This window comes from Pseudonaja textilis, chromosome 12 (genome assembly GCF_049901715.1).
Source record: "Pseudonaja textilis isolate UNSWEBS1 chromosome 12, rPseTex1.2, whole genome shotgun sequence".
Lineage (NCBI taxonomy): Eukaryota > Metazoa > Chordata > Lepidosauria > Squamata > Elapidae > Pseudonaja > Pseudonaja textilis.
This window is the reverse complement of record NC_142001.1, coordinates 20,390,527-20,412,716: the sequence shown is the minus strand read 5'-3', so window position 1 is coordinate 20,412,716 and position 22,190 is coordinate 20,390,527. Positions and strand designations below refer to the sequence as shown.

The 22,190-nt window shown below is 46.4% G+C and overlaps 1 protein-coding gene across 1 annotated transcript in view; it reads right to left on the bottom strand.

Moving 5' to 3' along the window:
- Positions 1 to 14,893: 14,893 nt before the first annotated feature.
- Positions 14,894 to 22,190, bottom strand: part of GPC4 (glypican 4) — a 41,382-nt gene continuing 34,085 nt past the window's right edge. Inside the window, exons 5-9 of the mRNA XM_026716600.2 lie at positions 20,343 to 20,473; positions 19,743 to 19,889; positions 18,148 to 18,284; positions 16,502 to 16,677; positions 14,894 to 15,466 (exon numbers count right to left, since the gene is read on the bottom strand). Of these exons, the coding sequence (XP_026572385.2) occupies positions 15,258 to 15,466; positions 16,502 to 16,677; positions 18,148 to 18,284; positions 19,743 to 19,889; positions 20,343 to 20,473 (800 nt within the window). The 3' untranslated portion in view covers positions 14,894 to 15,257. The remainder of the gene's footprint in view (positions 15,467 to 16,501; positions 16,678 to 18,147; positions 18,285 to 19,742; positions 19,890 to 20,342; positions 20,474 to 22,190) is intronic.

Sequence of the window (22,190 nt, the reverse complement as noted above, 5' to 3'; positions counted from 1 at the left end):
GAGAGCCCACAAGAGGCTTTTAAAAAGTCTTCCCTGCCTCCCCCAAAAGTTGGGAAACCTCTCTCAATGTGTAGCTGGGGAAATGCCCCTTTTTAATGACAGCTGCGGCCAAGCATTTATAAATATTCTGTTCTAAAATAATTCTCTAAATTCCTCCTGCCGATTTAAGCAACTGCGTCAAAAGTTTAAGTAATCCAATCTGATTATTGTTTGCCCCTTAATTTTAATTTTTAAAAATCTCTTTTCAAAACGGGAAGCATTTTTGGCATAAGCAAATGCTGCTTCCAAGATCTGGGGAGGGAGGGAGGGAGGGAGGGAGGAAGGGAGGGAGGGAGGGAGGGAAGGAAGGAAGGAAGGAAGGAAGGAAGGAAGGAAGGAAGGAAGGAAGGAAGGAAGGAAGGAAGGATGGAAGGAAAGAAGGAAGGATGGAAGGAAAGAAAGAAAGAAGGAAGGAAGGAAGGAAGGAAGGAAGGAAGGAAGGAAGGAAGGAAGGAAGGAAGGAAAGAAGGAAGGAAGGAAGACTGGAAGGAAAGAAGGAAGGATGGAAGGAAAGAAGGAAGGATGGAAGGAAGGATGGAAGGAAGGAAGGAAGGAAGGAAGGAAGGAAGGAAGGAAGGAAGGAAGGAAGGAAGGATAGTATTCTTAGACACTCTCCCCAAAAGAAAAAAAGAAACAGCAAAGTATTAGCCGGCATGTCCAAAAGCAAATAAATTGGTTTGACAAGTGAATCCGATATAATTCACTTTGCAGTTTCCATCAAACTTTCCAGAAAGGGATAAGAAATTCTTTTGACATCTTGAATGGCCCCTTCGCATTGTGATTTTAATGGCACAGAAGCCGGAGGGACAAACACCCCCACATCTCTCTCCCCACAAAGCCCTCAATACACACAGCTGCAGAGATGCAACACGCACACACACACACTCTGACCTGCCCAAGAACCAGACGCTTCTGAGGGAATGACATGATGAAAACACGAAACCGTTTTTGAGAGGGGGAAAAAAAAGAATGAAATGCAAGTCAAACGAATGACTCTTACAGCCCAGAGAAGGAAACCGATGGCTTCTGGGAAGAGCGAGCAATAAAATCAAACTGAAGGCTACTCTCAAGATCTAAATCTCCGTGTTAAGGTGGCGTTGGCATCACGGGCATCTCTCTTGGAAGAGCAACGAGGAGGAGACAACCAGGGAGAAAGGAAGAGACACCTGGTGGACCCAGTCCTAAGACCTACACAGCTAAGAGAGTCTCCTAAGTAGGTAGGGATGACTCCAGTCTTCTCCAACACCCTTGTTCCTAAGCATCACCTTGTTGGGGCTAGCAAAATCCTTCCCAAAACATAGCAAATGTGTCTAGATCAGGGGTCCGCAAACCTGGCCACTTTAAGACTTGTGGACTTCAACTCCCAGAATCCCCCATTCAACCATGCCTGTTGGGTTCTTTTCCTCCCACTCCCTAGAGTGGAGAGATTGCAGAGGGAGGGGTTACAAGAGACTAAGCAGGCGTAAAGTTGAAGTCGAGCGAAACAGGCTGGAGAATTCTGGGAGTTGAAATCCACGAGTCTTAAAGATGCCAAGTTTGGAGACCTCTGCCACGACCCCTTGCCGTCACGTGACTGCACTTAAGACATACAATTACCAGACATTATTTATGGATGTGTCCTGGTTTATGATAGTTTTGCCAGAAACTTGTGTTTGCTTCCAGCTTTAAGACTTGTGGACTTCAACTCCCAGAATTCTGGAAATTGAAATCCACAAGTCTTCAAGTTGCCAAGTTTGGAGACCTCTGGTCAAGAACAATGTTTCTCAACCTAAGCCCCTTGAAGACATGTGGACTTCAACTCCCAGAATTCCCCAGTCAGCTTTGGAATTCTGGAAGTTACCTCACGTTGCCCTTCAGATATCCATTCTTTGCAATTAAGGTCATCGCAAGGGTGTTTTGAAGACTCTTCAGCTATTATTTCAGCATTTCTTTCCTAGAAACCATGTTCTTAAAGACTCAACTTCCCTTGCTGGGTAATGCATGGTATTACAAAAAAGCCATTCCTGCTTAAATTTGTGGGTCTGTACCGTCAATTTGGCCGTTGGTGCATATTCCCCCATTTTGGCTCCTCAGTCAGCAGCCAAAAGCTTCCACTTTTTGCCATGTTTTGTAAGGGAGAACCTTAAGCCTTCAACCAATGTCTTCAACCTCAGAATTTCTGCAGCTCCAGGGGGCCAAAAGTCCATCTGAACTAACATTCGGTCTCTAATGGCTTTGGCCAACTGAAGTCTTAAAAGTATTATTATTTTATACCAGTGAGGAGCCTGTGCTACAATTTCACAGCCTGAATTAAGCCAAGCCAAAAGAACATGCCAGCCATCAATCAAGTGGATTTATTTTCATCAACGCACAAATGGGAATCAGCTGTATATCTTGGAGACAAGGAAGAAGATGGGATTTTTGTAAATTTAATTTATTTTCAGTTGAGAGAGGGAGAGGGACTAATCAGGGAGGGATGGCAGCCAAGTCCCATTAAAAATTTTTTTTAAAAAAATAAACATTCTGTGTGTGTATATACACATATTCCTCCTCTCTCCGTTCGCTCCCTTGCTCTCTGCTCCACCAAACACATCACCCTTTTGTCATGGCTGTTAAGCAAATCATGCCGTCATTAAGGAAATTTGCTGGTTAGAAGCCCCCTGGGAAGGTTGCAAATGGTGACCAGAGGCCTCCCAATGGGAAGCTGTAACCATTGTAAATACATGCCAGTTGCCAAACCCCTGAAACCTGAACGTGTGAATGTTGCAATGGTCATTAAGGTGAGGACTTATTGTGAGTCACTTTTCCCTGCTAAAGAAATGGTCGTAAACTGAGGACGGCCTCATTTCCAAGAGCAGAGATCAAGAACCGGTGTGGAAAGACCCTCCTGCCATTCCTTGCGCGCACACACCCACACACAGTGTGCAAAACACAACACTCTAGTCTAGTTTCTCGTGAGAAGCGATCCATTTTGGCAGTCCGGCCAGGGATATAAAGGTGGGAGGAAGGGCATGAAAATCATTTTTGCCCCATAATTAATCCCATCTGCTCAAACTACTAAATGGGAAAGGATGGCAAGCCAGAGGCAGAAATTGGGCTCATAAAGGCTGCTTGGGAACCAACTTAAGTAAAAGACAAAGCTTTGCGGGAATTTTAATTCACAGGAAGCAGAACGAGAAAATGTAATTATTACTTTTAAAATACATTACGTCTCTCTCGCATAAACCCAGTTGCTGTGTCACTAAGCGACTGCCTCGCTTAATGATAGCGTGGCCAGTTCCAGTTATGGCTGCTAAACGAGGATTCCTTCTGTTCGGGTTAGGATCATAATGGAGCCTCCCCATCCCAGTTATAACTTCCGATCGTTGCAAATCCTTGGGACTGATCCGATGTTATGACTTTTATTTATTTTTTTAGGATGGTTCGCGATGGCCATAGATTTGCCCTAAAAAAACTGGAAGCAAACACAAGTTTTGGGCAAAACTATCATAAACCAGGACACATCCATAAATAATGTCTGGTAGTCATGTGATGGCAAGGGGTTGTGGCAGACGTCTCCAAACTTGGCAACTTTCAGAACTTGTGGACTTCAACTCCCAGAATTCTCCAGCCAGCATAGCTGGCTGGAGAATTCTGGGAGTTGAAGTCCACAAGTTCTGAAAGTTGCCAAGTTTGGGGACCCCTGGGTTGCAGCAACTGTCACAACTTCAAATCCAGGTTATAAGCACCCCTCAGTAGGTCCACCAGCCGTTTTAATCTCATTTTGCTGGTTTTTGTGTCCGTCTGCCAAGGGCTGAGCATCACACCACCGATGTCCAGTCATTTGGCTCCAAGTAGGGAAAGGGCTGGCCCCCAAAACCAGCCTGGCGCCAACCTCCATCTCAGCTGGTTCTTCCCTGGTCTGGAGACCCAAAGAACGACTCTCCAACCAGCCCTTTGGGATGCGTTGAAGACTCTTCACACACACACACACACACACACACACACACACACACACACACACACACCCTTTGCAAAGAAATCGGACGTCTCCGGCCAGACTGGAGTAAGTCTCACCGCATCTTTTCCCTTATCAAAGAGAGGCAGAGTTTGGTCTTCAAAGGGAGCATCCATCTTCTTTCTCGTGGGTATAGGAGGTGCGGGGGGGGGCGTTCCTTGTTCAGATCTCCTGGGCTTTGCAGCAGCTGTGAATCTCTGCTCCTACACACACACAACCGACTTTCAGACACACTTTGAAGCCTCTCCTGCCTGCATGCATGTGTGCATGCACACACACACAGAGAGAGACAGACAGAGGGACAGAGACAGAAACACAGAGAGAGAGAGAGAGAGAGAGAAGACTCTGCCTGTGTGCCTGTGTCTCTGTGCTCCAACTCACTAAACTCGTCATAAAACAGGGCAAAGAAGATACACCCACATGCCTTTTTCCAGGAGGGCCGTCATCAACCCCACCCCCAACACACACACACGCCTCAGGAATCCACAGGGCTTTATCCAAAAGGCCAGGCGTTTTCTTGCAAATCAAAAGGCACTCAGGAAAATAAGGGGAGGGGGCTCCAGCCCCAGAGGGTGATGGGGCAGCTTTCAAAAGCATCCTGAAGAATTACGACCTAAAATTGAAGATTTTGTGGGGGTGGAGGGGGGACATAATTTCTGCCAGACAGAAAGCGATGAGCTTCCTGGCTTAGATTTAAAAAAAAAAAAAATCTTTAAAAATTGCTGGGATTGAGAAAGTGACACCAGCCAATCAATCAGTTAAGCAAAGGGTAGCTTAGCATAATAAAGCACCAACACTTTCTCTGTCTTCTAGTTCTCTTCTCCACCAAACCTCCTTCTGCGTGAACCCCTCGGGGGTCTGGCCCTGGCCCTCTGGTTCTGCTCCCTTTGGACCCAGGAGCCGGGTTCAAAACTCATTCTCGCTTGAGGTCTGCTGATGAAGCCCATTCCAAGTCCCCAAGGCAGGCAAATCATTCGTTGCAAGATGCGGGACTGCCCGCAAAGACGATTTATTATAAAAAGACAAGCCAGACAGAATCGCTTGGAAAAACTCCAGACTCGAGTTGAAAAAATCCTTGATTTCCCAGGAAAAAAAAAAAAATCCCTCCTGGGACCCTGGGAGTTTGCATTCGACAGCTTTTAAAAATTCTTCCCATTTCAAAAGGTCTTTATTTGCTCCCAGTCAGTTTTCAAGCCAGGCTGGGCTGGTTTGAATATTGAAAATTGGCAGGGGAGTGCCATCTAGTGGCCACGAGTTGTCCCTGCAAGGCGTTTTTTTAGGTTCAGTGTTTGATTTAAACTTGCAGGGTGGAATGTAAACAAATGAAACTTTCCCTGTGGCTGCCTTTACAATTTTATAAGGAGTATAAGGAGGGAGTTTCTTAGCTGTACCAGCGTTTCTGTCTTGCTAACTTCAAGATGTGTGTTCAACTCCCAGAACTCCCCAGTCAAGCACGCTGGGTGGCTGAGGAATTCTGGGAGCTGAAGTCCACGTGTCTTAAAGTCACCAAGTTCGGACACCCATAATGGTCTAATTATGCATCAAAAGCCAGTAAAAATTCATCTAATCTGTTGACATGAGATCTACTCTGTTTATAGCCAAGATCACCCAACGCTGCCTTTGTTCCATCACAATTACTCAATGCAGAAATATTTGCAAAAGGAGATTTCCAAGTTTTTGAGAGGGCAAAAAAAAAATTGTAATGCCTAGCCTGGCCCCATCCCTTGCAGTGGGCCAGAACAAAACCTGGCTGCCACATTGGGTGGAACTAACGCTCTTGATTTGTGAACGCTGGATTGTGGTTTTGCAAACATGTCCATTTCACGCTGTATTAGGTAAACATGGATAAAAACAACGATTTAGCTCAAGGTCTGGATCCAGTTTGGCTTTAAAGATGCTGCTGCTCTTTTAAATCAGGGATCTCCAAAAGTGGACCCCTTTAGGACTTGTGGACTTTAACTCCCAGAATTCCTCAGGCAGCATGCTGGGCTAGCCCATTCAGCTATCAACTATCATTCCAAGGCCACTGAATGAAAGTTAAGCCACAGAGGTATCTGGAGATATCCCTAAATAAGTTATGCGGGAGTTGTTAAGAAAGAATAAATGACAGCCCAGTCCTGGGAAAGCAGAACCTGTGAGAGAAAAAAACTCAAAAATAACCCCATCCTTGGTTCAAAGCCAAAAGTCATGCAGACGTTTATGATAAAGCTATAGTAACAGAATTTTGCAAGTCTCAATAATGCTTCTTTCCAATCTGTTGTTGACTCAAATTAGTTTCACCCCCAGACTCAAGTTTCTCTTATTTAACAATTGTCTTGGTTGCAGGTTTTCCCCTCAAGGCCACCCCTTTTCCCCTTGATGATGATATTGTCATCCATTCAGTCGGGGTCCAACTCTTGTCCATTCTATGGTCCAGGTCTCTCTCATCTTCCAATCTTCACTAGTGCTTTGAGTTGTCCTAGGCTCTGCCTGGCGTCAGCATTGATGGTGTCCAGCCAGGGGTGGGATTCAAATTTTTAACAACTGGTTCTGTGGGCGTGGCTTAGGTGGTGGGCATGGCTTGGTGGTCATGTTATTGGCTGGGTGTGGCCAGCTCAATATCATTCACATCGAGGCACGCATCTCCTTGCCTGGCCTCTCATGACTGTGGAGATGCTGCAACAGTCGTAAGTGTGAAAAATGGTCATAAATCACTTTTTTCAGTGCCACTGTAACTTTGAAGGGTCACTCCACACAAGCAAAGTACCAGCAAAGGAGGGGGAAAAAACTCCAGAGAAGTTCCTGAGACAGGACGTCTAGTCCTGCCAAGAATGTAATAAGGGTTAACGGAGAGGCAGTTTCTGTAAGCAACACCAGAATGTTTCCTTCCTGCCTTCCTTACAGGATTAGCCCAGTAATTTCTTCTAACAACTGGTTCTCCCAACTGCTTAGAAGGTTAACAACCGGTCCTAGTGAATAGGTGCGAACTGGTAGAATCCCACCCGTGTCCAGCCATTGAGTTCTCTGTCAGCCTGGTTTCCTTCCACTGCTAATTCTCCCCAACATAATTGCTTTTTCCAGTGAATCCACATAACGTGGTCAAAGTGTTTCCCACTACATAAAGGCACACTCCAGCAGCTTTTCCAACTTCTGTTATCATACCCTACAATAAACTAGCATTCCTGGAATCCTTGCAATGCCCATTTCCCGATCTGGCCTACCTCAAAGGGCTGACATGGCCAGAAGGATTCAGATTTCCAGACATTTGCCCCAAAACAGCCACACATTTAAACATCCCAGAGTGAGTCATTTGTCCTGGACGAACGCAGGGCCTCTTTCCAAAAGTCTTCTTGGCTTCAGCTGCCACATTCCACAGTCAAGACCAGCGTTGTGACGTTTCCCCTCTGGAGAGCTTTGTTAGAAAACATTCACACTCCTTCACACTTTCTCCTCGGTGGTGCAAGGATGGAGTAAACATCTGTTCCTCTCCAGAAGACACAACTCACTGCTGCGACTTCTCTTCCAAAGGGCAGAACGTCAACCCAGAAGGAAAACAGTATCATTCAATGGGACTTTAATCTGCATTAACAGATTGGTTCATCTTAAGGTGTCACCAGAAGACCCTTTTGTCAGCTCTGGAGCTGTACGGCGCAAGGAGGAAGAATAACCCATCCCCAATTTCCTAAATTAAAAACTTATTTTCCCCCCTTTGGAAAAAAAACACATTTTGCTTCTCAATCAAGAAGCTTCTTGCACGAGAAGCAAAACGTTCTCCAAAGAAATAACCAAGGAACTCCAGTTGCCTTTTCGAAAAGCACCTTTGGAGCAACGATGACCTGGGGGGGTTGAGTATTAAAATTACGAATATTCCAATGTTCTCCCCCAGGATGGCTCCTCCAGCTGCAATGGGTCCATTTTCAGACTTCACAGCTGAAGTTTGAAGCTGACCAGGAGAAAAACCTGGAGGAAATGCAACTCAGGCGTCAGGTGTTCCTTCGCTCCAACCTCGAGACCATCAAAAGGGCTGAGCTAGCCCATCTTGGCTCAAACCCATCTCCAGGAAGCGGGCAAGGCTACGGCATCCGTTTAGCTGGGCTCATTTGTGGCACAGCCTGGGCTCTCATCCATGTCGCCATGCAAGAAACCAGAAGCGTTGGGTTTTCCGGGGGCGAAAGCCGGCATGTACGCTCAGTTATTTATGTCACACAATTCCTTTAAGGGCCCTCTGGGAATCAGCAACCACAACCCAGATGGAGGGAGATGGGGACTGAGGTATTTTGGGAACTGCAGAGTCAGCCAAAACAAGAGGATTGTCTCGCTTGCACCACCAACATTGACTGGGGTTCAGCTTCTGACTTATTCCGGGAAAGCTGTGGTTGAAACCCAGGCTGGTCTACTCCCATCTTCAGGACTGGGCACATCGGGGAGCTTTGGGGAAGAAAATAGAACTTCAGGCGTGCAGTTTTGCTTCGTTTCGGGGGAAGAAACTTAAATTTTAACCCTTGTTCTCAAAAAAATCACTTTTTTAAAGTACATTGGGAGTGTTTACTAAATCTCACTCCAAGGCACTGCCTGAATGGTCCGAGTTTTAGAAAAGTATCACTTCAAGGGCTGGCAAAAATCTAGTAAAAATTACACCATCCCACCATCACCGAAATAAGAGAACCTTCTGGCACATTTGTTTAAAATGCAGTTGATGCAGAAGACAAAACTTCGCAGGGACGGATTCAAACGTTTGCTTGGCCTAAACTGAGACAATAAAGAAGTTTTTCCTAATGTGAACTTAAGCAGGAATGCTGAGAAACCAAACGTGGTCAGGGATTGACTCCTTCCACGGGGCAAGGTTTAGCCCGACTCCAGGGGAAAACGGGGTGCTTCTAATCTGGGATATCGAAAAGAACAGAATAACAGAGTCGGAAGGGACCTTGAAGGTCTCCTAGTCCAACCCCCTGCTATGCCATTCCAGACAAATGGTTGTCCAATCTCTTCCTAAAAAACTGCACCCGCAACTTCTGGAGCTAAACTGTTCCGCTGGTTGATCGTTTTGTTAGGAAATTTCTCCTTAGTTTTAGGTTGCTTCCCTCCTAGATGAGTTTCCATCCGTTGCTTCTCCTCCTCCTGCCTGAACTCCCGCTCTCCATCCTTAAAATCTTCCCAAAACGTCACAAAGGAAGCAGACAAGAGAAATCTTGCGATCCCGTCTCCAAACAAGACACGCTGGCCTGGATCACAGGTTTTCCGCCCAACAGGGTTGTAGCCTCATTTCCCACAACCTAGTTCCTTTTTATTTTTTTTAAAGGGCTCTGTGACTCCGTGGCTAAGACGCTGAGCTTGTCGATCAGAAAGGCCGACAGTTCAGCAGTTCAAATCCCTAGCACTGCATAATGGAGTGAGCTCCCGTTACCGGTCCCAGCTTCTGCCAACCTAGCAGTTCGAAAGCAGGTAAAAAAAAATTAGGGAAAAATAGGGACCCTTTTGGTGGGAAGAGAACAGCCTTCCATGAGCCTTCGGCATTTAGTCCTGCTGGCCACATGACCACGGAGACGTCTTCGGACAACGCTGGCTCTTCTTCGGCTTTGCAACGGAGATGAGCAGCGCCCCCTAGAGCTGGAAACGAGTAGCAAGGATGTGCCGGGGAACCTTTACCGTCAGTTCCTTTTTTAAAGAAGAAACAATTGTGCTAAAATGATGCCTGTGGCCACACAGGGGGTCTCCATCTCAATGCAAAGAAAACCCACCCTATTTTAGGCTGCAGAAGGATAAACCCATGTATGATTCAATCAATCTTTTTCCCAAAGAGAAAGATCTATTCGATAGGTATATTCTCTCTCTCTCTCTCTCCCTCCCTCCCTCCCTCTCTCTCCCTCTCTGTTCTGCTCCCTAAAAGAAGCTGCATCTTATTTACAGCCACACAACAGTTCAGATTACAGGATCTCTGCTTCTCTTGGACATCCGGTCCAAGGAGGTCCAATTAAAAAAAGGAAGTTCAGCTTTGAAACTATTCCTTCGGCTTGGAATCAGGAGGGGAAGAGCTCTGCCCTTTGAAAACACTGACTCCGTGCTCATCCTGCCAGGGGCAATGCCAGCTCTCCTTAAATGCCCCTCTTTCCTTTCAGAAGATTACATAAGGCACTGGGAAAACAGCAACACATGTGAAGATGTGTCACCGGGAACCACCCTACAGATGTTTCCTGCAATGGACGCCAAAGATGCAGCTCAGCCCAAAGCAATCTAGAGATCCTGTCCCAATGCTTGTGAGTTTGGAGCAGCAGAGAACCAGTGGGGAAAACCAGTGTACCCCAGTTTCCCGAGACCAGGACTTCTTCATCTCACAGCATCTCTTGGCAGGTCTCGTTGGCTTTCCCAAACCAACTTCTATCCCACCGCACCGAAGTTTCCCAACCGTGGCAACTTGTAAGAGGCCTGGACTTCAATTCTCCACGCTGGCTGGGGAATTCTGGGAGTTGAAAATCCAGGCTTCTTCAAAGTTGCCAAGGTTGGGAAACGCTGGCTTGGAAATCTAGCAGCGGTTCCCAAGAAGTTGGAGAGGAGGAAGAGGAGGAGGAGGAGACATTTTGGCTTCTAGGAAGCAGAGTTTGGAAGCCAACCATACATACATCTTTTCTCCATAATTGATGCTGCCAGCAAACTTTAAAGACAAGAGAGCTCAGGAAAAAACAGAAAGGCTGTTCCTTGTGAAAAGTTCATGAAAAGAGTTATTTCCAGCCATGGATGGTATTTATAAAGTATATTCAGATTAAATATATTCAATTTACTTGCTCTGCCTCTTCTGAGTCTCGGTAAACTTGCTCTGGTGTGCATTGTTCTTGGGGCATTCGCACATTACATTACAATTGACAAGCGATGGACTTTGCCCACCGACAATCAGATTCTCCCCACTCCAGTTTGATCCTGAGCCACGTTCCTTGCTTTAGAGCAGTGGTCACCAACCAGTGGGCTGGGGACCACTGGTGGTCTGCGAGAAAATTTGGGTGGTCCACAGAGAAATGTCCCCGCCCAAAACAATCCAGGCTGCGCGGGAACACAAGGCTGTGCCACCCACACGGCCCACGGGAACACAAGGCTTGCGTCACTTGCATTGCGAATATCACGAGGTAGTGAGGGGAGGGGGGAAAAGGGCGGGGGGGGGAACTTGCCCCACATGCCCCAAGCTTCTTCCTGCTTCTGCTTTTGGCTGCGCGTAAGCAAAGCAGCAAAAGTCTTTCTTTCTCTCCCTCCAAACTCCGCCAGAAATGAGTCTTTGGGACCCTGCAAGGCCTCCTGCTCCAAGAGGCTGAGCAGGCAAAGATTTATTTCTGGCAGAGTTTGGGGAAAAGAAATAAAGGTTTCTGCTGCTTCTGCTGTTTTTCTTGCATGCAGCCAAAAGTCTCTCCCCGCATCTCTCTTTCTCCTCCTGAGAACAGAGCTGAGATCCAAAAGGTTGGCGATTCCTGTTTTAGAGCTCCCAATTCCTCCCGCTGACCCTGAACACAATCTCGCAAGCACAGATAGTCCTTGACTCACAATAGTTCATGTAGTGACATTTCAAAGCCACTGGAAAAAAAAAGTGACTTAAGACAATTTTTCACACTTATGACCGCTTCAACATTCCCATGGTCACATGATCAAAATTCAGGTGCTTGGGCACTGACTCACATTTATGATGGTCCCAGGGTCACATGATCCCTTTTTGTGACCTTCTGACAAGCGAAGTCAATGGGGAAGCCGGATTCATTTAACAACCATATTCCTAACTTAACCCGGTGATTCACTTAACAATGGTGGGGAGAAAGGGGGCAAAATCCAGCAAAAGCTCACTTCGCAACCGTCTCACTTAAGGGTTGTTGTTGTTTTCAATCAGGGCAACCTGGTCTACCCAAATACGGGATGGAGCATACCGTTCAATATGTCAACTCATATAAAATATTTCTCTGGTCTTTTTAGAGTTGCCAACAGAAAGCGGGGTGGGGGAGCAGTGCAGCAGCTTGCAAACCGAAACTGCATTCCATAAATGTTTTCAAAGATAGTAACTAGGCGACCGAAGTTTCTGCCATGGGAAATTCTAACTGGAGAGCACGATTGATGACTCTGGGCTATGGACGTGTCCCATTGGAGAATAGGAATTACAACTCTGGGCTATGGACGTGTCCCATTGGAGAATAGGAATTATGATACACCAGGGGTGGGGGGAAAACCAGGGTCAAGGGTGACGGTGAATTGTGTGTCTCAGAGTCAGCTACATCCAGGCAGTGCTGGACATGTTAACTCCCAAAAAATCCTTTTGAAATTTTGGAAGTTTGGCTTGAGACTCATGATTTAAATGGGGGGAGGCAACTGCCGGAATCCTGACAATAAATTTAACACGACAATTGTCTCGCTTAGCAGCAGAAATTCTGGGCTCAAATGCGGTCTTAAAAGTTGAGAGCTACCTGTATTCTCTAAAAATGAACATCAAAATTCAGGTGCAGGAGATTCAGCATTTTGGGTCGTTTTACATTAATCCAGAACAGGACAACCCTAGAAGTTCCTGGACGAGTAACAGAAAGAGAAGAAAGGCAAGCGTAGTTCACGAGAATCCTTGGAAAAGAAAAGAGAAGAGAAGAGAAGAGAAGAGAAGAGAAGAGAAGAGAAGAGAAGAGAAGAGAAGAGAAGAGAAGAGGAGAAGAGAAATAAAAACCGATATTCTGAAAATCCCTTTTGTTAGGGAGCAGATCTGAACACCAACAGCTGGGCTCAACCCGGCCCTCTCAATGAAAAGCAATCCAAGACAGGTCTGTAGGGTGTAACTCACTCCAGTTGCACACTCATTGCCTTGGGGAAGGGGGGCGGGGGGGGGAGAGCTAAAAAGGAAATTCCTGAGGAATGAGGTAGTTTCTGAAGCAATCAGGACATATATTTTTTCCTGAGAAAGGGGAGGAGGACGGAGAAGAATTTCATCTGTTTAAAATCTATACACACACACACTCACACACACACACACAAACGGCGAGCATACATGCACATTCCTTCTGAGGGTTTTTATATAAGTTTGGGGGAGAAAATAAGAGCAAAGAGTCAGCCTAATTTCTGCCTCATTTAGCAAGAGGGTGAATCAGTGGGCTACTTCTGGAAGCAGCAGCCAAAAAATCCAACTTCACCCTAAGTTGCATTAACAGAGGGATACAATCGAGATCAAGGGAGGTACTAATTCCACTCTATCAAGCCTTAGTAAGGCCACATCTAGAGTACTGCATCCAGTTTTGGTCACCACACTATAAAAAAAAATGTTGAGACTCTAGAAAAAGTGCAGAGAAGAGCAACCAGGATGATGAGGGGACTGGAGACTAAAACCTATGAAGAACAGTTGCAGGAACTGGGCCTGGCTAGTCTAGGGAAGAGAAGGACCAGGGGAGACAGGAGAGCAGTCTTCCAATATTTGAGGGGCTGCCAGAGAGAAGGAGGGGAGTCAAGCTATTTTCTAAAGGCCAGACAAGCAATAATAGACGGAAACTGATCAAGGAGAGATTCAACCTGGAAATAAGCAGAAACTCTGACAGTGAGAACAATCAACCCATGGAACAGAAGTTGCCTTCAGAAGTTGTGGGAGCTTCATCACTGGAGGCTTTCAAAAAGAGACTGGACTGCCATCTGTCAGAAATGGTGTAGGGTCTCCCGCTTGGTCGGGGGGTTGGACTACAAGGTCCCTTCCAACTCTGTAAATCTGTTATCTGGAAAGGTGATGCCTGTGGGATCAGTTCGTTGTTTAAAACTCAAGCGAAGGCCTTCCAGATTTACCTAAACATTCCCTCGCAAGGTCGGGGCTTAGGAACTTTTGTGTGCTATGCGCTGAAGGAGAATGGGGGCAGGATAAAAAGAATGCTAAATTGCAAGAACAAAAACATTCTCCAACAAGAATTTAGGGAAACTTGCATGCAGGGAAAAAAAAAACCAGGAAAAAGATCTAGGCTGTTTTGGGGTCTTCCTATCACATATTTCGGGGGGATCCATTTCAGGGCGTTTGGGGGGGGGGGCGTTTTCCAGCCATGGGAAGTCCCAGGTGGACCACAAGTTTAGGAGATAGCCTTTGCTTTCTCTCCACGCACTCTTTCAACCTCTCCTGGATCCCAAAAGATCATTTCCAAATTGATCACCACGCTCTGCCTGGACCTGGCGGTCCACCATTCCACTAACGAGGACCTTGGAAGGAATTCTACTTAAATTTAATTCCCAGGAAGAAGAACCCACCACTAAGAGAAGCGAGTCCGACTGAGTCAACTGGTCCTTCAGATCTGACCTCAAAGGTGCTTCTCTTTCTGAGCCGAACCAACACACACACACACACACACATACACACACCGGACATCCGAGGTCAAAAAGGCCGCCGCAACAATGCAATCAAATCCTCATCTTTCTGTTGGGAGTGACAGCTCAACTTTGTCCCCCATGTCCTACCTGCAAACCCCCTCCCCAAATGCAGGTTGACCCTACCCTTTGGGGAAAGACCTCCCGTAAAAAGCAATAAAAGTACATTCAACCAACTCTTCACACGCTCTCCTCAAAACTCTCCACCTCTTCCTTCTAACGAAGCACCTGCTCTGTGTGAGATCTGGGCAAAAAGAGTGTGATTTTTGCGTTGCCTTTTAAGCAATTTCTCTCTTTCCCTACAAAATACGATCAATTATGTCCACTTCTGTACAGATAAAAAATTCCGATTTCAGGAAAGAAACCGTCCTTCAGACACACCAATCTGGAACCAGTTGATTTTTCTCTTAAAAAAAAAAAAAAGCTAAAATAAAATTAAAGGAAGAGAGAAAAGGTGATAAGAAAAGAGAGCCTGATTTTTTTTTTTAAACAACAACAACAAACACACACACATACCAGGGTTAACGACAGGCCTGTATATATATATATATACACACACAGGTTTCCCACATTTATTGTGGCATCTCGGTCAACAGATCAGATTAACTGGCCCAAACGGTTTTGTGACTTCAACCCCCACATCCTCTTGAAAAGAGGGCAGGGGGGAAAAATAATAAAAGATTTAAAACCAGTGGCAACAAGAGTTCTTTTTTTAAAAAAAACTGTACATGTTTTTTTTTCCTGTTCAACTCACAAAGGAACCTTTCCCCCAAAGAGTCTCTTGATGGTACAGACGTGAAATCCGGCCCCTCGGCAATTTTTCTCTTTAAAAAAAGGTCCATTTTTTCCCTCGCCTTCTCCAACGGCTTTTAAAAAATAATAATAATTATAATTATAATAATAAAAGGAGGAGCAGGTGTAGTTATCTCCATTGTCTTTGACCCATGAGGAAGAAAAAGAGGCTTAAGAGAAGAATGGCTTCCGATGGGCCAAAATTGCTGGCCAAATCAGTCATTTTTTGATCTATTTTGTTGACGTTCTGTGTGACTTCGGTGGCATTCACCACAAATTCGGGAGAACACTGGTGCAATTCGCACCCACTTCCGCTGCCTTCCCCGCTGCTTTCGTCACCTGGTGGGGAAAAAGGGGGAGGAAAATAAGTAATGATCCACTTTTTTTAAAGATTCAACCAGATCTGAGATTTCTCTTCCTGTTGCGGGCCTGCCTCTCCTTGTGAATTTAGACACGGGTTACAAACTAATCCAGTATTTGGCAGCCTTGAAGAGGGGTGGACTTCAACTCCCAGAATTCCCTAGTTGCTTACAAAGGGATGGACTTCAACTCCCAGAAGTCCCTCCCATCACAGTTGGGGAATTCTGGGAGTTGAAGTCCACCCCTCTTCAAGGGGCCAAGGCTGAGAAACACAGAACTAATCTGAAGACGATGGGCAGTTGCATTTTTATGGTGCAAGTGATCCTCATTTAACGACTGTGATGACCCGGAGTGTAACACAAACGTAATAAAATCCAAAACGTAAATAAATGTCATTTAATGCCTCCAACTTGGCCCCACTGTTCAATAATTCTCAGTTGGAGATTAAACTTATTCAAAAATTAGTCTTCAAAAGAAAGCAATACAGTCTGAACTCAATGAGCAGATGAAGGTGAAATAAAAAACCAAAACAAACTACAATAAAAGGAATTTCCAAAACGGACCAGGATAAATAATTAACAACTTCAAGGAGATAACAAGGCACAATCTGTTGGAAGGACGCCAACCAAGATAACTTCAGTCCAAAATAAAACATACTTTGCTTCTGGCAACGCTGTGTTTAACTGTCCCTCTTATATACTATTCTCCCCAGCTGCAACCAATGAGGGGGATCATGGCCGCTTCCTCTCTCACAAGCCAAGTTGTTTCCTTCTCCATTCCTCCCTGCGTTTCCTGGGATGAAGAGGGGATGGGCCTGGGTCCTCCTCTGACTGCTCAGCCGGCCTCTGCCCTCCCCAGCCCCACTTCCACTCCCCGTCGGCTGTTCCTCCTCTCCCTCAGAGTCTGACTCTAACAAGGGCATGACAACGACCTAAGCTGCAGGAAAACGTCCTCCTGGGGCCCCCAACACCTTCAAGCCTTTGTTCAGCGACCGGCACATCGAGATCTGCTTACTGATGTCAATGAAGTCCACGTCGTTGCCGTTGTAGGCATTCTTCAGCTTGCTGATCATCACGCGGAGCGACATGATTTGCCGACGGATCAGGATGTCCGGCTTGGAAGTGTCGACTTCCACCTCGGGGTTGTTTGCCTGGTTGGCTAAGCCATTCGGCATCACGGCGAAGAGATACCTGGGGAGAAAAGGTTGGCACTCCAGGTCAGGCGCAGGGTTGACCTCGGTGCAGGTAATCCTCAATTTAGGCTGTGGCCTTTCGTTTATCCATTTCATTTCCATTAGGGTCATGGAGAAGCGTGACAAAGTCATTAAGAACCAGAGTTAAAAAATAAATAAGAAAAACAAAGTAATATTGTTCTGACCCGGCTCCCCAAACACGACAAACCCTCTGAATTTAAATGAATGATTCCTTTAATTAGGAGCGCCGGCAAGAAGTTTTTCTCTCACCGCAGGCTAACAAATCTGGCCGGCTGGGAGATGAGTAGTAGTCTGCCATACCTATTCATCTCCGGCCCTGCCTTTTATCCCCAGAGCTCGGGTGGGGCTTTGCTAGCAGCAGTGGCTCTTCCAACCCAAGGACCAGCCCATAGATTTCCACTGCTCTCCTCTCCTCTGCCTTCTGCGCATCCGTGCATCAGGCACTGGACTCAGCTGTTCCTCCCCTTCCTCATCAGCCACCTCCAGACCTGGGGGCTGTTGACTCTCCATCTCAGGGCTGACGGACAGCCCAAGCTCCGCCTCTCCCAATCTGCCAGCTCCGCCTCTTTCTCTCTTCCTTCTTCCCCCTCTGAACTATCAGGTTGCCTTCCTCTCCTCTGGTTTGGTGAGCTGGTAGCCTACAGGCCACAGCAAATACATTACGATTAGTGTTGGATTATCGGTGGGCAGCTGGAGTCTGCCTAATTTTGCAGAGGGCATAACAAAACTGGGCCACGTGCAAAGAAACCACTAAACCCTTTGTTTAATGTCGGTTTCATGTTATGAGGGCCCTGGAAAAAGTTACGACAGCCCATCCTCAAAATGCAGCCAATTGCCCCATCTCCATGATGACGTGATCGGGAATCTGGAAGCTTTGGCGGCCGGCCGACTTAATAATTATGACAGTTGTACAACCCTACAATCACATGATCACAATTTGTGATCCTCCCACCTGGCTTCCTACAAGCGAAACCAAGGTGGGAAGTTGGATCTGCTTAACGACTGCAGTAAAATTGGTGACAAAACAGGTCCCATCATGTGATGAAATGGAGTACTGGGTCCCCTGAAAGTGTGATTTGTTAGGCTTCACTTTTCTCCTGTGTCTCCAGATTTTCTGGTCTACAAACATTTTCAGCCTGTGTGCAAATTTAGCAGCTGAGATTTGTCAATGGAACAAGCCATGGTTTACCAGGATGCATGATACAGGAATGAAGTAAGCGGTGACTTTCAATCATGGCTGAAAGCCACCTGGTTCACAAGGAACATTAAACCAGGAAACATGGCTGAGAAAGTGCGGTAACCTATTAAAAGCACCCTCACTCTAAACCCCAAGCCCTGTAGGCGAATTCTGCCATGCTGGCTTAATCAACCAAGCCATGCTTGTCAACATTTCAGGCTTTATGCCAACAAGCCAGCTCGAAAGGCTGAGCATCGAATGCTTCGTCACCTGCTCTTGTTCTTTCCGTTCCAGCATTCTTCTTCGTGAACGTTGCTGGCGGTCATCTTCTCATTGCTACAGATGTTGCTGGGAAGGGAAGACCAGAACTTCTTTGCCTGCTTCAATTTCTCCTTCACGTCGGTCACCTTTGGTTGAACAAGAGAAAAATCCAGCTCAAATGGGTGCCACGTTCCCCTTCGTTATCAGCGGTTGCCTTATCTTACTGCCCAGACTCTGTTGGTTGGCGAGTTGAGGTTCTCCAGAGCAGAGTACCTCAACTTTAGACTTTTTATGATGTGTGGACTTCAACTCCCAGAACCCCCCAGGGCAGCCTTTGGAGTGGTAGCGCCTGCTCCCCATGGAATGCCGTATCTGCTGAGGTTAGATCAGGGGTAGGGTGCAAATATTTTACTACCGGTTCTGTGGGTGTGGCTAGGTGGGAGTGGCCATGTGACTGGGTGGGCATGGCTTCTTTGTGTGTGTGTGTGTGTGCGCATGTGTGTAGCACACACCCACACCTGCACTCAAGTTTTTTGGCCTCCTGGGCGAAGCAGTAAGACAGCGAGGGAAATCCCGGCACAGCTGATGGGCAGAACAGCTGATCGTTGGGAAGAAAATAAATAAATAAATACCGGCCTTTATATATCATTAATCAATTTGGCCTTTGCACACATAATAGGCTCTTCCAACTCCCTCCCACCTTTAATTCACTTTTTTGCTTCAGTCATGTTAGTCAAAGGAGGCTTGTCTCTTGTTGTTGGTTCCTCCCTTGTCAGACCCAGCCTGGAATGCTTGTTTCTAGGAGGTGCAAGGGCTAAATTGATTAATGATATATAAAGGCAGAGATCTCTGTAATGGTAGCTCAATACTCTGACGATGTCAGCAGAGGCTGACAAAAGCTTAGTAAGTACAATAAATATAATTTTTAGTTCCAGAGATTGCAGGATGTCGGTTTCTTCAGATATATATTTGTGCATGTGTATGTGTGCATACACATATATGTATGTATGTATATAAAAAGAATTCTAAAAGAATATAATTTTGTGTGTATGTGTGTGTTTGTGTGTTATTCAGCTTTATTCGGGTATTTTCCCATGTCATTATAGTTGTGCTTTTAAAATTGTAGCAACGTTTCGGCAGAATCTCATCCGCCATCATCAGGCTTCGGTATTGTGTTCGTCTGTGAGTCAGACTTTTACAGTTGTTGCACAATACAGAAGCCTGATGATGGCAGATGAGATTCTGCCAAAACGTTGCTACAACTTTAAAAGCACAACTATAATGACATGGGAAAATACCCGAACAAAGCTGAATACCATACATGTAAGTACCCGTGAAAACTTAAGAAATATATATATGTATATGTATATGTATATAAATAAAAGAATTCTTGGAACTGGAGACCACCCATCTAAAACAGAGCAACACCAAGATCATTTTAATAATCTTCATCATTGGGGAAAAGAGACCTGTTCCTTCTTTGGGAGGTCGAAGCAGAACACATGGCATAACATCCTCCCAAAACTTGACTGCTGGGTTTGATTGCGCTATTGGGGCCCTTCCAAGCCGTAACGGCCATTAGCCATTATAAGCTCTGTACTCACCAGTCGATCCAAACTCGTCCCTGCAGCTGTTGTGGGACGTTCCTCTGGGTTGTAAGGCCTGAAGCGGGCACTGAAGCCACTGTCGGACGCTGAGCGAGACGTTCGGCTTTGTGCCAGCATCTTGGGTTGCCCGCACCCTTGAAAAACCTAGCCCAACGAAGACACAAAACAGCATCACATGTTTTGTGAACTTTCTCTACAAACTGGTTCTGCCCACCCAGAAGGCCATGAAAGCAAGGGTAGCAGCAGGCTGGAGGTCAGTCTTCCATAACCGAAATGACCTCCAGAGGTGTTGGACGTCTCACTTCCTTGCCTATGAGGGATTCTTGGTCATCTATGGTGGCTAGCCAAGTTTTTACATTTAATATTTACATCTCATGGCCCAAAATAGTTGACCGGTTTCTGTTTTGGAGCACCAAGTAGTTAGAAACTTTTTGTAAGGATGAGGACTTTGTCACAAAACATTCAACAGATGACAAATCACGAAGCCGCCTGAGATTATTCCAGCACTGGGCATTTCTTTCCTGAAGTTCTCCTTCTAGGTCAACCAATCCCCTTCTTGCTCCCCCTCCCTTCTTAAACAAAGCCCCCTCAACGTACCTTTTGGGACACCTGTAAGCTGTTTTCTTGCATATTCATGATGGCATCTGAAATCTTCACATCAATGGGGTCCATGACAGACTCGATGTTGAAGGGACCTTCTAACCTCTCGGCCAACATTAGCATTGAATCTAGACAACAAAACCCAGAGACAAGCAGACATGGTCGATTAGTGCTCACACTGGTCTCGAAATCTTTAAAAACCTGTAATTCCAGGGGATGAGCAGACCGACAATTGATGCCTTCAGGACGTTCTGGAGAAGGTCCCAGAACTTGACAAGACCAAAACTACTTGCTGTCAACCCGTCCTTCTCAGCTCCTTCCACAGTCCACCAAATACATGTCCTATCGATAAACAAGCCCATTATTATAACCCACAACAGTTACAACAGTTTTCTGCGACTCCAAACCCACTTAAAATTTCAAACCATCCCCCTCTCTTCTTTATCTCCAGACCAGTTTCTCTCTGGTCCTTCATGAACAGCCCAATTCAACTGGGTTCTTGAGAACGGCAAGACAAAATGGTTCCCAACTGTCTTCTTCTGGAACATGTTAACTTCCCAGTCTGGCCAGTTGTGGGGGTCTTTTAAAGGAACCCCATCTGGTTCTTCTCACCCAGGCCTGATCTTGAGACCAGCAAAGGGGCTGCCCCTCAATTGCTCCCCACCACAAAATACAAATCCCTCTCAGATTTCTGCCCTGAACAGCCCTTGGCATTCGGACGCTGAACATTGGCTAAATTCTGCTGACCGCTGTTGCAAAAATATGACGTATCTGGCTGATTGGCTGCTCTTCTCCATTGATCTCACCCTTTGAGAGCAGAAAGACGAGTTTTATTAAGTGCGAGAAACAGCCCCCCAACTTGGGCTGCCGAAAAGGGGAGGTGAACCTACAGGAAGGGGGGCTTGTTAGGCAGACAGCGCAGGGCCTCCCCACCCCGGCACTTCTGATCCGCCTCTTTCTCCTCTGATTCTGTCTCTCTCCCCCCCAGGGGAGATTCCAGCCTCTTCAAATTGCACCCGTCTCCTCCGAAATGTTGCAATCAGAACGAATTATCTAAAATAAACAAGACCATCTTGCCTTCCTCCCTGCCCTGTTTACTCAAAGTGGGGTTCGGGCCTTCCTGTTTGCAGAAGCAGAAGTCAAGAATCGGCCGACGGGGAAAAGAGGCTCCGCAGGACTCCCCGGCCGATTCAGAGGTTGAGTCCCTCGGAGGAGGAACGGAGGACACGGGGCTCCCGGCTCACAGGCCAGGATGGAGGCGGCAGGACTCCCCAAAGGAAACCCGGGATCTGGTGGAATTAGGAGACGACAAGAAGGGAGGTGCCGCCTTTCCGGCCAGGGAAGCGCCAAGAGATCGATCGCGGAGCCATTCAGAAGGCCGGCCGGCCACCTGCACCAACAACATACATTGTCCCGGTGCAAAGCCAGGACCCCAGTGGTCCAGAAATGAAGGGGCAGGAATGAAAAGTGGAAGGAAGGAAGGAAGGAAGGAAGGAAGGAAGGAGGGAGGGATATGGAAGAACAAGGAAAAAGACAGAAAGGGAAGGAAGGGGAAAAGGAAGGAAGGAAAGGAAAGAAGGAAGGTGGACGAATGGGAAGGAAGGAAAAAGAAAGGGAAGGAGGGTGAGAGAAAGGGAGAAGGGAGGGAAGGTCAACAAAGGGGAAGGGGAGGAAGGAAGGAAGGAAGGAAGGAAGGAAGGAAGGAAGGAAGGAAGGAAGGAAGGAAGGAAGCAAGGAAGGAAAGAAAGAAAGGTGGAAGAATGGGAAAGAAGGAAAAAGACAGAAAGGGAAGGAGGTGAGAAAAGGGAGAATGGAAGGAGGGAGGGTCAACAAAAGGGAAGGGGA